This window comes from Hirundo rustica, chromosome 4, assembly GCF_015227805.2.
Source record: "Hirundo rustica isolate bHirRus1 chromosome 4, bHirRus1.pri.v3, whole genome shotgun sequence".
Taxonomy (NCBI): Eukaryota; Metazoa; Chordata; class Aves; order Passeriformes; family Hirundinidae; genus Hirundo; species Hirundo rustica.
This window is the reverse complement of record NC_053453.1, coordinates 71,802,820-71,819,183: the sequence shown is the minus strand read 5'-3', so window position 1 is coordinate 71,819,183 and position 16,364 is coordinate 71,802,820. Positions and strand designations below refer to the sequence as shown.

General features: G+C 44.4%; 1 protein-coding gene across 2 annotated transcripts in view; it reads left to right on the top strand.

The window, feature by feature from the left end:
• Window positions 1–6,273: 6,273 nt before the first annotated feature.
• AEBP2 (AE binding protein 2) overlaps window positions 6,274–16,364 on the top strand; it is a 40,492-nt gene continuing 30,401 nt past the window's right edge. The window contains exon 1 of one of the 2 annotated variants that reach the window (XM_058420368.1): window positions 6,274–6,944. In XM_058420368.1, coding sequence (XP_058276351.1) covers window positions 6,274–6,944 — 671 coding nt within the window. The remainder of the gene's footprint in view (window positions 6,945–16,364) is intronic. The other variant, XM_040062661.2, reaches the window with a different exon arrangement.

Here is a 16,364-nt window from a genome sequence, read left to right as displayed (position 1 = left end):
AAAGAAAAAAAAAAAATGCACAAACTTTATAACTCGATTTCTGCAAGGGGATTTTCCTTTAAATTTTATGAAACATTAAAGAAATCTAAAACAGTTTCATGGCGAACCCAAATTCTATTTACCACCACAAATTGAAGAAGGGGAGCTACCACAAGCTGAAGAAGGGGAGTTTTAAAGTAATCCTAGAACACAGAAAAGCTGTTGTAAACTTGTACTCCTTCCAAGCTGTGATTTGTATTTAATTAGCATCCAATTAATTATGCATTTCTGTTTGGTTGTAATGGTTACACACCGGTTTTGCAACATGCGAGATCTTGATTACTTTTACGGGTTTTGAAAAGCATTTCCCTGTGCACAGAAAAGCCTCTGCTCCTGACTATATTTTTATATTTTTGTCTATATTTTTAGGGAAAAGCTGGGATTTACTGCCTCGTGTGCTTGGGCAGAATTGCCCCCTCAGTTGGGATGACCTCCCCTGCTTTTACTGTGGGGTTCTGCAGCAAGTGACCTGCAGAAAATCAAAGGACATACTGGTGACAGCCCTCTACCTGTGCTCAGGCACACACCTTCATTTAAAGCTGGAACCCGGCTCTGTTTTGCATAAGAATGTTGAGAAAACCAATTCCCCAAATTAACAACGTGTAAAGACTCTATGATCTATTTTAATTATCCCTGGCTAAAATGAATCTAAATTACAGCATTTAAGGATGTTGATTCTTCCAAGACTTAAGAATTTTGGCCACCTTTACTGAAAATGAGAAAACTGTGCCAAAAAGAAAATGTACACAAGGAGGTTTTGGATACCTTGGAAGGAAAAGAAAGTATTTCTGATAATTTAGGTGGGTTTTTTCTTCATAAATAAAAATATTGACAATACTGATGACAGAGAAAAGATGGTCTATTTGCTCCTACAGTCCTGCATATCTTATTGTTCTATCTGTTCATATGATATTTGGCAGAGTTATTTAAATTTCCCGATGTGGCATTTGAAAAACTTTCCCAACAGTTTCAAAGAAAAGCACAATGCATTTTTAGCATATATTCATGCAAGTCCCTGGAAGTCACAAAAATTGAGAGACATGGGGTGGCAGGATTAATATTCAGATATACCAGTGCAAATGTACTGCAAGGAGCTTTTGTTTCTGAAGCAAATTCTGAGTTCATTCTTAGTGGTATCTGTAATAACTAACAGGATATCACAGCTGAATAGTACCTACTTGAAATTCTGTGCTTATATTTCAGGTTTTGCAGCAATCTGTAGAGCACATCAATGAATCAGATTACAAGGCCTCCTAATGCCTTGAACTCACAGCTTTTTATCTTTCACTTACAAGAAATTGTCAGGCTTTATTATTTCGCATTTCCTGTTTTCCTTCAATATAATTTTACAACAAATTGGGCGTCAATTAGTGTGCATTTTAGAGGTTTCATCTACTTGCAAGGTGTTTGATTCCTCTCAATTACATCAGAATATCTACGGAACGTGGCCTCCCTCTCACTGTTTGTGTTTATAGATGCCTTAAAGCAGAGATGCCCTCATCTCCACAGGGCTGGCACAAGTTTACCACAAATGCAAATAGAATGAACGTTAGGATGTGCTTTTGGATGAGCTCCAGAATGACAGAACGGGGTTTTCCATTCCTGAAGTGACCCCCGGTCCTTTGTGTCACCTTTGCAAGTTCTAAACATTTTTTGTTCCCCTTTTCCCCCTCCCCAGAGTGTTACATTCGACTGAGCTTTCTGAAGCTTCATGACCTAACACGAACAGAATGCCAATTTTTTTTTCCCCCTCTTTAGTTACCACTAAAAAGCAGTTCCCTGGTCTAGATCATGGAGGAATTTCAGGGACAGCTGTGCTGGCACCAGAGAAGAGGCAGCGGATCAGCGTGACACAAAGCAGGGGCAGGGCAGAGTGGGAAGAAGGTCCCAAGCAGTATCAAGAATTCATTTTGCTGCAAAGTGATTTTCAATGCCGGTTACATTCCCAGAGAGGGCTCAACACTCCAGAGGAGATAGGAGGAAACCTTTCCCAACATGCATTCCCTGCAGCCTTCTTCTAGCTGGCCCGACCTAAGCACGGCTTGGTTTCTTACAGTCATGGCTTCTAAGCAGACAGTATGGACAGAGATTAAAGGCAGCTTTAAAAAGAAAAGAGCATGGAAGCTGAGTTTAAAGGGAGAATTAACTGGGCGCTGCAGGAGAGGGTGGGGTCAGAATTGCATCATGAGACAATTTCAGCCCAGTCTGAAGGGAAGGGTGAGAACCCGGCTGCTCACTCGAAGCAATGAGAGATGGCAGCCTCTTCCTCCAGACCTTGAATGGGGATGGGGAAGGGTGGGGCACAAAGAAGGGACGGGTGAAGTTCCCAGAGGCTGCTGAGTCGGCAGAATACTGAGCAAGGTGAGTCATGAGGTGCAGGCAGCAGGAATTTCCTGCACTGCTTAAGGCATGCATGGGGACGCAGGGGTTGGAGAAGGGAGCTCAGGGACCGAATGCTTGGCTTTACAGAACCTCTCCTGCTATCCGAGCAAGTGTAAGACTGGAGGTCACCTTTCCTGTACCTCAGGCCTATTTAATTTTTCATTATAGGCCCCTTTTTTTGCTGTTTTGAAGTGTTTTGCTTGTATACTGTATATCATAGTACCATAATGCTGATAAAATTTAGGGGAAGACCTCAAGAGACCAGTTACATATATCTTCCGGTGATCTCACCTAAGTGTCCTTCAGGAGAACCTGACAAAACAGCAAAACTGCTGTGAATCAAGAAAAGAAGGAACTATTTATTTGGAGTTGCTTGTTACTGGTTCTGCTGTCAGTGTGAATGCCCTGCACCCTGGTGTTCCTGAGGTAAGAGAATTAAATCTTCATTTCTTCTCTCTGCTCTGCTGTCTCTACAAGTTGTTTGTTCTTGAACTAACAGTCCTGCTTGGAATCTTTGCCTGTGAACAGGCTTCTCCTGGTTTATCTCCCGGCTTTTACAATTTTATTTTTTTTATTGTTGACTCCTCAACACAAATGTCTGAGCTTTAAAGCATGGTTGTAAGGTAATCATACCAAGCTCGGCTGAGCATATCAGAAACTCTTTGTGTGAACGACAGAGTAACATCCACCCGCAAAGCCCAAGTGAATGATGTGTTTTTTTCTCCAAAGGATTTCCTAACAGGAGCCTCCTCCTTTGAGCTTTTATCGCGGCATTCAAATGTAAATCATTTAGATGCTTTTGCAAGTTGTGGAATCACCTGTTCTCTGACAGATCTCCTTCAAGAGGTTTGAAAAGTCAAAAAACCTTGGAGGAAAAGGAAATCTAGTGGGTTTGTACAAAGCTCAGCGAGCAATAATCATTGCTGCTTGCGCTTGGTTAGGACTTTATTACAGCACTCAAGGGCCGAGCCTGGACTCAGAATTCTGTGCGTTTGAAAGCCTGAGAGCAGGACACCAAGAGATTATCACAGAGCTTTCCTTTGATGACTGCCTGCGGCAGTAGTGACCCCGCTGGTACCGAGCGCTTGCTTAAATGCCAAGTGATTTCCATCAGGCAGTAGAAATGTCCTGAGGTTTCCTTCCCTGACCGTCTTTGAATACACAAACTCCCTAATGAGCAGGCGTCTCTACCGCCCTGCTTAGGAGAGTGGAAAGTGGGAGGTCGAATCACCGCGCTCGCATTCAGTGCGAACACAAGGAGCCTTTGCGTGCACACAACACCACCCCAAGAAACCCAGAGAAACCTGGGGGAAACAAACAAACAAACAAACAAGCAAAATACATTGATCGCCTTGAGCACACAGCGGAGTCGATTAGGACAATTTACATTAGGGTACACAGAGTTCTTTGTGATAACTTTTCTCCCCTTTAGCTCACATTCATCCCCTGTGAAAGGTGTCTTTTACCGAAGTCCTTCACGTATTTTTGGTTTCTCACGATTCGATACCTCTCCGATTCTGTCCCTTGCTACAGCACAGAACTGCAGAAGGGCATCAGCGGGCACTAGAGACACAGGAATTATTTCAGCTACTGCCGTTTCTGGATTGAATCAAAGGGTGGGTTGTTTTTGAAACGTCACACTTGGGGTTTGATTCGAGCGGTGACTGCAGCACCCACCAGGGAGCCCCACGCCTTCCTCAGCGGAGAGCAAAGCACAGCACGCAGTTACCAGGAGGAAAGGCAGAACAGGGTACAGAAACTCAGGCTTTGGGGACTGTTTTGGTGGAGTTAGGAGACCCGCAATACACATCTTGCACAGATGAGAAACAGCATTGCAGCTGTTCTTGTCTTTTTTCCCCCTTCCGGATTTTTTTTTTTTTTTTTTTTAAGCATTCTTAGCATTTTCACATTCTAGCTGAGGCTGGCTTTTAGAAATCTGAGGAACTCTCATCACTGTTTCATTGTTGTTGGTGTCCAAAATTTTCTTATGCTCCTCTGCAGGCTAAATATGTTATTGGTTTGTTTTCAAAGATTAATCCAATGTTGAATCCCCGACCCCCCGTTGCTGTTTCGGTGCTGTGGCTCTCTTATTTTGATGCTGCTACACCACAGCTTGTTCCTGTTGCTGCTCACAACTACATCTGTTGATGGGCTGGGAGCCACCTCCAACTATGCAAACGCAGGTCTTCGGAGTTCCTTCTCCAGATTTTAATCCTACGCAGTTAACTTCTCCTGGAATCCAGGATCTCTGCGGACATGCCAGATAAGCCTGCTGTAACTTGAGTTGGTGATGTTCTTCCTCGTGTGCAGAAGGCACAGAGCTTTTCTGGACTGAGTTGTGGTTCTGTGTTTTGTAGTTCGTTTTTAAACTTAACTACCACGGCTTCGTGATTTTTGTTTTAAATGCGGCAAGCTCTGTACGCATTGGCTAAAGACTGACAGATGTAAGATACTTGAATTTCACATGCATTTTATTACCTTTGATTTATTTACCTTTGATTGAATAGCTTTCAATTACCCTTCTCACCTCTCCAATGATTCGTCAAACTACCTGATTTTATCTCTGTGTTCAGATTCTACCTTTCTGTTTTACTGTAAACCTATGTACTTTAGAGTAAACTTTATCCCATTTTACATGATTATTAAATGACCTTAATTTTCAAACTCTCTTCTGAAGGCTTCTATGCGATTGAAAATCTCATCCTGTTGAGATTTCACTTTTCCCCTTTTATACATCCGTAGGTTTAGACTGGGTATTAAGAAGAAATTCTTCCCAGTGAGGGTGGTGATGCCCTGGCACAGGTTGCCCAGAGCAGCGGGGGCTGCCCCTGGATCCCTGGAAGTGTCCAAGGCCAGGCTGGACGGGGCTGGGAGCAACCTGGGATAGTGGAAGGTGTCCCTGCCCAGGGCAGGGGTTTGGAATGAAATGATCTTTAAGGTTCCTGCCAATCCAAGCCACTCTTTGATATTCCCCTTTGGTCCCACAGCTTTCCCCCGGGAGCCAGGAAGCCTATTCCCTGCCCATGGAAGTTTAAGGCCAGCTCGTTCTGCTTTATTCTCCCTCCTCGCTGCACAGCGCGGCCGCTTTTCCCACTCCTTTTTGTCAGCGGCGCTGGAACCCTTTCCCTGTCACCTTCCCGCCCGGGCCGAGCCGTGCGGCGGCATTCCTGCCCTGCAGCTCTTCCCGAGGAGCCTCGGTTCTCCCTCTCCGTGCGCTCCGTGTCCCGCTCTCCCCCTCAGCGCCGGGGAGCGGGCCCGCAGCACCGGCTACCGGCGGCGCCCTGCCGCCGCGCCCTCCGCCTCAGCCGGCCCGCTCCCGCCAGCGCCGGCCGGGAATGTCCGTGGCCCGCTGTGGGACGCTGCTGCCGCCGGGATCTGTCCTGGAGCGAGGCGGGGGAACCGGGAGCGCTTCGTTCCCGGCTCCCGGCGCGTCCCGCTATCCATGGAGCCGGGGGCCGAGATCCCCGGGGGATTCGAACCGGGATTCCCCGGAGCTTCCAGCCGGGATCCCCGGCAGACTCAAGGCCGGCATCCCGCCGCTCGCTCGCTCGCCCGCCCGCTCGCCGCCGGGGGCGGTGGCCGCCGCCGCTCCGCCCCTCCCCCTGCGTCGTTTGTCCCCGGGCGCGCTCCGTAGCGCGTGCGGCGGCGGCGGCACGAGCCGGGCCCCGCCCCTCCCCGCCGGTGCGGGTGCGCGAAGGAAGGGGGGGGGGGGGGGGGGGGGCGGACGGCGGCGGGAGCGCGCACCGGCCGCGCGGGCGCGCACGGGGCCGCGCGCGCACGCCCCCGCCGTGCGCACGCCCGCCCGCCCGCCCGCGGCCGGCCCCGCGCGCGCGGCAGCGACTCGCAGGCGCCATGGCGGCCGCTCGCTGCAGCGACATGGCGGAGCCCCAGCGGCGCCTTCCCGGGCAGGCGGCGCCCGCCGAGGAGGAGGAGGAGGCGGAGGTGGCGGCGGCGGCGGAGGTGGCGGCCGCCGGAGGGGCCGGATCCTCCTCGTCGTCGTCGTCGCCGCCGCCGCCGCCTTCGTCCTCGGCCGCGACGGAGCCGGAGCCGCTGCTGCTGCTGAACGGCGAGGCGGAGAGCATGTCGGAGCCGAGCCCGGAGAGCGCCAGCCAGGCCGGGGACGGGGAGGACGAAGACGAGGACGAGGAGGAGGAAGAGGAGGAGGAGGAGGAGGGCGGCGAGGAGGAGGAGAGCAGCCTGGTGGGCAGCAGCAGCAGCAGCACGAGCAGCGGCTGCTGCAGCGACGAGACCCGCTCGCCGAGCCCCGGCGGCGGCAGCGAGGCCGACGCCAAGGAGGAGCCCAAGGGCCCCCGGGGCAGCCAGGAGGACGGGCCGGGCCGCGGCGGCGGCGGGGGCGGCAGCAGCTCCAGCAGCGTGTCCAGCGGCGGCGACGAGGGCTACGGCACCGGCCCCGGCACGGGCGGCGGCAGCAGCTGCGGCAGCGCCACGTCGGGGGGCCGGCGGGGCAGCCTGGAGATGTCCTCGGACGGGGAGCCCCTCAGCCGCATGGATTCGGAGGACAGGTCAGTGTCCGGCGTCCTTTCACGTCCCCGCCGAGGCAGCCCCCGCTCCCCGGGCGCCGCCCCGCTCCCGGCCTCGGGGGTGTCACGGCAGCCACAGGTTTCTCCGGCCAACTTGTGCCGGGCCCCCGCCCCTGCTCCTCGGGCCCCCCTGGAGCCCGGCCCTGGCTGCGGAGGAGGGGGAGCTCCCTGGCCATCGCCGATCCGTGAGAGCCCCGAGCGGCCCCGCCGGGCGCTGCCGCCTCCTCCTCCGGGGCCTCTTCCCTCGGAAGCTGCGGATTTTTCTCAGGTGGTGCTTTCGGGGTTCTTCAGGGCTGTGTCTTGCGCCAGCGCGCAGGTTGGAGCTTCGGGATGGGAGATGCATCTCTAGATGCGGTTATACCTGCGCCCGCAGCAGGGCCTCTGCTCTAGAGGGAGAGAACCGTGTGAAAACCTCTTAAAACACGAGAGGAAAAAAAAAAAAAAAAAAAAAAAAATTCGAGTTTGCTAAAATGAGAAGGAGACAAGCCTTTCCTGCATTACGTGAGCACAAGTAATAATCATGCCCAGGGTGAAGCGAAGCTCAATATTTGGAGGCTCAAGTCATCTTTGGATGAGTTCTGTAACTGTGAATTACGGTATCTGTAAAGATGTGTTATTGAGATGTTTGTATGTTAAAGCTACACATTTCTTTTTACCAAGATTCTAGCTCGATTCTGGGTGAAAAGGCACCGCCGAGTTCTCACACATGGTTGAATTTTACCATTCAGGTCTGTTTCCCCCCACTAAGTCAAGCATTTCAGAGAACGTGGCTCATGTGGTAGCTGTCTTGGATGTTGTATGCAAGAGTTTAGTGGAAAAACTGAAAATAGGATGGAAAAAAGATGTAAAAACAGTGTGAAAGTGCTGTGTGCCCCTTAGTGATTAATCTTTTCAGATAGTTTAAGAAACTTGTACAATTTTTCTGTATGTTTAGCAGAAAAAGTATCAGACTTTGCTGCTAGAGTTACAGTTAAGTAACAATTAGAATTTTATTTGTGTTTTCTTAAGTTCGTTTCACTGTTAAGTGTGGAGGGTTACGTGGTTTGGTCCAGAAATGTACTCTGAATATATGTTAGATCGAAATCTTTGTAACTGTACAAATACCCATATTTCAGAATAAAAATGGGGCGTGACTAGACCTAACCTTGAAGATTAAAACCAGCCCAGCAAACCCCTCCTGAATCAGTTCCCCAAAACCATGTAATTGGCCTAAAAGTCTTAAGAAGACGGAAAAAAATTCAGGTCTTGGGTTTCCACCAGGCTTTTGAGACTCAGAGAAGTCACGTTCTCTTTCTTCTAAACTTATGCAAGTAGAAGCGGGGGGTGTGGACGTTGGTGTTTGTTTGTAGGTTTTGTTTGTTTGTTGTTTCTTTCAAAAGCTGAGATTTTATGTGAAATTGACTAAGTATGTTAGTAGACTTCTTGAAAAACACCAGGTGCATAAAGGAGCTTTGAAGCTAACAGTTTCTTGTTTTTCATAGAATGAAAGTCTAAATCTCATCCTGATCTTATCCAAGTGCGTGTCTGGGTTGAGGAAATAACAGAAATAACTTGCAGGGGTTTTCTGGAAGTAGCGTCATTCTGCCTTGCCTGTGCACTCCGGAGCTGGTTGCTACTTTCTTTCTCTGTCATTGTTCTCGTGGTCCTCTTGCCGTTCGTGGTTAAATCCACGTGTGGGTCCTCGCTCCTTCCCTGTACCACCGGTACAGGCTCTATTGCAGGGGTGGGACACTCTGTGTTTAGTGGTTTATGTAAGGGCTGTGCCTTGTTTTTAACCTTTGCAAACTTTTATCTTGGCCCGGCAGCGTGGAAACTCCGGGTGTTGAGAGTGCATTTTGTGCTGTAATTCCAAAGCCTGCTTGTTGAGTTGGTGGGGGAAGAGCAATGCTACCGAGAGTGCCATTTGTTATTCCTGGTGTTGGAAAATTTCACTTGGTGTGTGCACTCTTTGCTGCAGCGTGTTAGAATGCTTTATTATTTTTGTCACATGTAGTCCAGCAAGTTGCCTGCTTGACATTGTGATCCAAATGATTGCTGCTGCTTGGAAGGCAGCCACAGAATAATCCTGTGCCTTTCCAATGATCACACAGACGAGCAGAGCGTGGCAAAAAGATAGGGGATGTGCTGGAGAGTTAGAATGTGTAAATTGGGATTGTGAAACACCAAGGAAGAGCTGGAAATGGTTTAGACTTAAGGGTGGAGTTACAGGTATATAATAATATATTGAGATCCTGAAAGAATGAATCATTCATTGGTTTGGTCACCTCTGAATTAAAATGCAGGTTCTGTGACTCTTAGAGAACGACATTTTGTCTATTAAGTGTTGTTTTATGTGGGATAGTTTATTGTCCAGTACTTCAGGACCTTTGCTGACTCCCTGTGTCTCCGAAGTCCTGAGGAAGTTGGTGTCTGACTCTCAGTGTGTTGTGAACCAAGATTTCCTGGGGAGGGAATAGAAAGAAAAGGGAAGAGATGGAGCTAACAGGCTTGACTTTACAGACCCTGGCTTTAGCCAGAGGAAGCTGGTAGGCGAGTGTACTTGGTAAAGACTCTCCTGCTGTCGGCAGGTTTGGTAACATTCAGATCATGCCCGTGGGCTTGGGATTTTTTTTCCTTGCTTCCTCTTTAGAAAATTTGAATGAATAAAAGGGTGTGGTAAGAAGGGCTGAATTCTATGAGTGATCAGATTCCCATTTCCTTGTGCATGTTCTTTTTCGTTCTCCACAATGTCTTATCTCTGATTTTTCCTTTAGTAATACCAAATACAAATGAAGCAGATGAAGAGGAGAATCTTGCATATGGTCAAAATAGATCAGCAAAGTTCAGCAAAGTTAAAAAAGAAATTAACGTTTGGTTGTATTTTGAGAGTATCTGCTGACAGAAAAAATAATTTGTAGGAAATTTGTCAATATTTATAAAAACACAAGAAATAAATACAGAGGTGACTATCAATGCCCTGAAATTTAACCCTCCATTTCTATGCACAGTGATAGACTTTGTTGCAGCATGCTTTTCTTCCCTCCCAAAAAGCCCAGAAAGAAGCAAGCAAACCCCAGACTGATGCCTAGGATAGACAACCCAGGTGGCATTTTCAGCTCAGCAGGAGGGCTCAGTGCAGTAACTCTAGGACTGACAGGGATCTCGTTGATCTGTAGTAGTTCCATTTTTTCCCTGGGAATTGTGCTAAGTTCCCACTGCTATGCAGGAGTTTTCTGTGACTTTGTGAGCAAGCTCAGATCAGCTGGCTGAGTAATAATCGTCTGCATTCAAGCCTGGTGATCCTCTGGATTTACAGTTGGAACAAAGACTATTATCAGCACGTGAATGCTGCTCATTTTCTCCTGCCTTTCCCTAACTTGAGACCTGTGCTGAAAGGATGGATGTGTTCCTCCAGAGTCCCCTGGAGCAACTAGTCTTGCTGCAATGCTGAGAAACATTTGACAGGACTTGAAAAGAAAAAAATAATGGTTCAGTTAACTATAAACACTGAAGCTGGACCTAAGGAAATGCATGGATTTGGGTATAAACCAGCTGAGCTGAATGTGGTGGAGATGCATCTGCAGCTCTCTGGTGTTGTTATTGCTGAATTATGATATTTTCTTACAAACACTTAGTGTACTGAAATAATTTAAATATTGTTTACTGGAACACTTATTATGGAAATATATTTAAATCTGCAGTAGTTTCATCATCAGATTTTGTTTGATTTAGAAAGCAGTGGTGGGTCTTGCAGTTTTAAGAAGTTGTTGAGCAGAAATTCGAGTAGTGAATCTGGATGAAGAGCTTTTTTGTTCACCCTTGTGAATTTGTCTCGCGTCTTCGTACTGTCACCTAGAAGTTACCCCTGGTTTACTGTTCTTCCATTATCTTTACCCCTCTTAGCAGTATATCCTTTGCTCCCTCCTCCTCCTGACTGGGCAAGGCGCATGGAAAAGGTGCATTTAAGCTGCTGGATCAGCTGTTCTGCTGAGTGATCTGTGAATGCTGATTGATGTGCTGGTAGGCCAAGTGTAACAGGTTGTCTTTGGACCTGTGTAATAATCTTTCCCTCAGGCACAGCACTAAATAATGTCCATCTTACTCACAGGCAATTCTCATGGAACTTGTAAGGTTGGTTTTTGTTGGTTTTTTTTTGGTGGGGTTTTGTTTGTTTGTTTTTGGCAGGGATAACCTTTTCATGTTTTTTTGTTATTCACCAAGAAGTCAGTTATTGAGAGGCCCTGACTCAAGGAATAGACAGTAATAGTCAATAACAAATTGTGTTCTTAACCACATAAGACTTGCAAAATGCTTCTAGAAATGTTACCAGTCTGTTCCAGTTTAATTAGATGAGCCGTTTTGAAAACACATTTCAAATAAGTTTTTCAGTAGTAAACTTCTTTGTCCTTCAGATTGTGGCGGTTTTTCATCTTACTGAGTGAAATGACAGTGTGGAACTAATGAGTTGAAAGAGAAGAGGTTTAGACTTGAAAATTCCAGGCCCTAGTCCGAGTGTTTTTTTAATCTCATGTAAAATGAAGGCTTTGTCAACCTTTAAGGTGTATGCTGATTTAAAAATATTAGTTTTGATTATAGTCTTTATTTTGTCTATCTTGTAAAATCTCAAAAGTAAAGAACTTTCAAGATTGATTTGGCCGTGGTTGTATGAGTGATATTTCTGAAGGCAGAGCAGTAAATTTGAAATATAATCTGGAGGACATGTGGTACTAATAGGTGTGTTTCATGGATCCATGTGACCAGATTAAAAAGTGCTTCAGGCCTCTCTTTGCTGCATAGTCTCACTTGTTCCTATGCAGGAAATGAAGAATCATTCATTAGCACTTATGGCAAGGTGCTTAAGTCGTTAATTTTTTTATTATTACTATTTTTTGAGTGTGTGTAATACTGCCATGTCACAGTGAGCTGTACAGAAGTTTACCCGAGTTTCAGAAATTCTGCTGAAAATTGTATTTGCAGGATTTCTAACTGCATTTATTGTTGCTGTAGTTATTTGCTTTCAAATTGCAAAATAAACCCCTTGTTTCTGTAATGGTTATGTTCAGGCCTTTCTGGCACGGGAGAAAATAGCTTTTGATGGGAAGACAAAACAGCCCAGATATTTTGTATGGTGAGTATCTTTATTACTAAAGCTGTTGGTTGGTATAATTGAGTGGTTAACATGAGGTCTTTTTGTGAACTAGATGAAAGAGCTTGGTATAATGAGCTGTTATAGTTATTGTAGTAAGATGTAAATATACTTCATAGAATTTGAGAAAAACATTTTCCTATTCAGTGTAAGACAGAAATAGTTTTGCTTTTACGTAGGATTTGGACATCCACACCGGTCTGTGTGCATTTTGTGTTAAGTTTGTGACATCATCAAGTCTGGTAACTTCTAAATACAAGGTTTAATAGGTGGTTTTTTTCAGGGAATTTCCTAGGCAGTAATGGAAAAAACCCTGTCTTGATTTTTCCTGTTTTTTCCTTTCCCTGTTTCACTTTCCAGTGAAGTTAAACAGGGTGTTACAAGCAGCCTGAACAGCCCTCACATTTCTGGAGCTGGTCACAGATAAAACCATCTCTCTTGGACGATGCAGTGGAAATGTTCTACCCTACCACTCTTGCTCAGATCTTTCTAGTACCTTTCATATATTTACTTTTTTTTTTTAAACCCCTGCCCAGAGCTGGTGTGGAAGTCAGCAGTGTGGAAATGCACCTAGAACCCCTTGCCTCAGGGTAGTTGTAGAGCAGTCTGTTGTTGGCTGGGAAAGTGGTACATGGAAAGGGGATGAAAAGCAGATGGAGCTTTCAAGACAGGAATAGAGGTTTCTGGCAGGGGGATGATGTGAGATACACACAGAAAACTTCTGGGATGATAGGGAATGAGATATGTCTAATAGCCTGAAGGGAGAAAAAGAGAACTTAACCCAAAGAAAGTGAAAAATTGGTCTCTGCTGTAAAGTGGCCAAGTAATCGCAGGGAGTTCTTGAAACGGGTGGGAATGTAATCTCCAGTTAAGTTGTGCAGGAGACAGGAACAGGAGAGGGTAAGGAACTTCTTTGTATGAACAGTGAGTTTTATTCACTCTCCCAATTGCTGTTAAAAAAATACGATGGCATGACTTGCAAAAATACAAAGTGCCAGTTTTATAAGATTCCCTGAGGTAGAGATTTCTTTGGTTATCAATCCATGTAACTGATTCTTTTATATAACTTTAGATGCTTGCTCTCTCGGGTTGTTCATTTAAATGTGAACATGTTCACAAATACTTACTTTAGAAAATGAAATATAAATATTCCATGTTGTACTTGCTGTTTATTACTGGGTTTCTGATATGCAAAGATAGTTGATTACAGTTGTGGCTTTGCAATATTCAAAGCCAACAAAGAACTGGGGAAAAATTTTAAGATGCTGCAGTACTTTTTTTCCCCCTTAACAATGGTAAAATGCAAAGCAAGAAAGACCTGGGATTTCTTTTCCCATATCCAATTTTCTTCTCTTTACTAGAATTTACATTCTTAAATAAATTTTGCTAAAGTTCTGTTGCTAATGTTGAAAGGATACTTTATTTCCTTGATAGAGGTTGCTTAAGGTATATGCCAAGATGTTTGATAGAGAAAAGCAGATTTGTTGTGATTTTGAAAGTCCTGTTGTCATCCTGGTGTACCACAGAGGAATGCTGTAGTTCAAACAGCTTGTGTAATGTCAGAGAGAGAAAACTGCACCTTGGTGGTTTGAGACTTGTAAAAAACTTACCGTTGGCTCATACAGTGGTATTATAATTTATTAACAGAACCTAGCATAAAGAATTTCCACTTACTATTAATGTCATTCCATGTAGGCTTTTGTGTAAATTACTAGCTCCCCTGTAAAATTGTAGTCAAGTCCTTATTTTGATTATTTTAGTTTAGTGTGCTGTAGTAATGACTCAGATTCCAAATGAAACAAAAATCTTAAAACTGCAAAGAAAATATTTTCAAAATATGCAAACAGAGAAATGTAAATATTTCTTTTTCCTTTGAAATAAAACTCCTTTTGGCATGTCTTTAAGTAGACTTCCTTAGCTTGACTTGAATGCTAAGTTATAGCTTAGACAATTGGTACAAGTAGAAGTTAATTCAGTGTCCCACGGAACAGGAGTCAAACCTTAATTTATGACCTTTTTATTATGAATTAAGCCAGTTGGTGGAATTGCATTTAGCTGATTTCCTTGCTTTTGATGCCTGGTTAATACTTGAAGGAGCAAGTATTCACTGAGGTAGGAATAGGCAATAGGCACTTTATACAGTGGTATCCTAGCTGTGAATTTTTTTCTGTATTAAGTTGAATTTAACATGATGATAACTGGAAAGATTTTTTTAGATCTACTCTGTGAGTTTGCGTCTTTCTTTGGTCATTTTATGTTCCACTTGTTTTCTGTGTTTTGTGTTCCGGGGTGAGGGGAGGTATCCTGAATGGGAGGGTAATACCTACAGCAGGTGAAATTTCTTTGACACCACGCCTGAAGGCTGTTTTCTTCCAGTGCTGATTAGACAGCTTCCTAGTGATTATGGTTCTCAAAGTGGGAAGCACTGTTAAAAAAATAAATTCTTTCTGGTGGTTCTTGAGTGAGTGTTTTTCTTCTCCGCTCCTCCTGAGCTGTGCTAGTAAACACACTCCTTTATCAGTGAAGACTGAAAATTGTGAACCACTTGTTGCTGTTCTCTAACTTTTCAGGGAGATTATCAAGTTGAAGATAACATGGTTCCCAGAAATGAAAGGCAGTTTTATTTGTGTCTTTAAGGCAGAATCGAGTACAGTTTCTTGATTTGTGTAATCCTTTTGCAGAATGTCATCTTTGTGCTGTCATATCACAAGGCACATATGTTTAACCTGCTCTATTTTTGCACTGCTTCTCGGATATTTTGGCATTCCGAGTTTCCTCATTGTGTTTCCAGTTGGTCTGTATGCTACAAATCCTGTAATAACCTGGGTTTGTGTTATGCAAATGTCATAAACCCAAATGTTCTAGGGCTAAGAATCTAAATAATCATATTAAATGATCCAGGAGAGAGTGGAAACAGCTCTAGAGGTAGTGAATCATAACACACTTTCTCAGTCTTGTTTTGTTTCCTGTGCATGTTTGTTATTTTAAGTTCCTTCGATTTCTCTATCTCAAAGAGCTTTCCTGTCTTCCCTGGTTTTATATTACCAGGCTGAAGTGTTTCCAGTGTTGTTCCCTTTTCTAGATGGTTATACCTTATCTGGACGTAGCTTTACTCTGAAATAAGCTGCTGTTTCAAAAAGAATTTAAAAACAAGTTTTTAATGTTACCACTTGCCATGCCGTATAAAATTGTCTCCCTTGACTATTTTATTTTCTGCTGTGCTGCTTGCTTAGTAGTCATGTAACAATACATATATTTAATAAAGAATTTTGAAGTTTTGTTTTTAAGAATGATTTATGAACACTTTTTGAGTCTGTTGATTTTGAGAAATTTTTGTTAGGACAACATAATCAGCATAAAGCATAGATTTGTTAGGTTTGATTTCCAGAAAAAAAAGCTTACATAATTCAGAAGCACAAATGCTTCCAAGTGAGTGGGTGCTTTCTTCAATCATGCACTCCTGGAAATTATGGTCTTTTTTTTCCTTAATGTTGCTTTTACTTATTTTTGCCTGTCCTGCTTTGCCTCCCTTGCCTGTGAAGAGCTGTGCAGTCAGTTCTGTCTGTCTGTCTGTCAGGCGGTCTTTGTGGATGTCATGTGCCAGAGCAGGCTGAGCAGAAGGTGCTGCCTTCCAAACACAGTGATGGACTTTCACTTCACGGAGTCCTGGCTTATTTTTTTTTTTGATCCAGGTATTCTGATTTCTTGCTGCCCCTTGAGTAATATTTCTCTTTGGCAGCCATTTAGTGCTCTGCATTCTCTCTTTGGTATTTTTTTTTTTTTTTTTTTTTAATAGTAGTTTATCCACATACATTATTTTTTTCTTACTGGTGGTAGGTTTTCCTGAGCTCAGAAAATGATCCATATCAGTCATGAAATTACTTCGGATACTTTCTATTTAAAAGTTAAAATTTAAATGGTTTTCTCAGCAAAATCAGCCAAATAGAAAAAAACCACCAACCTTAGATATGCAGGCAGCTGAAGTTGCTTTCTGTCTCCTTTTGAAGATTCTCTCTGGGCTGGTTGCTGGTTCGATGAAAAGGAACTGTAAGAGCTCTAAAGCAAAATGTTTTTTTCATGCCACAATCAAACTACATCCATTAAAGTAAGACAAACTGTTTTGCTTGTGAAACGTAAATGTTTGGTTTAAGGAATTAAATTGATAAATTACTGAAATGTAGTAGGAGGAGTTTATCTGTTACCAATCTGGATGTATCGTAAAATACCAAAATTACCAAAGATGGGCAGAGGAACAAAAAAAGATCAGGCAAATCTCA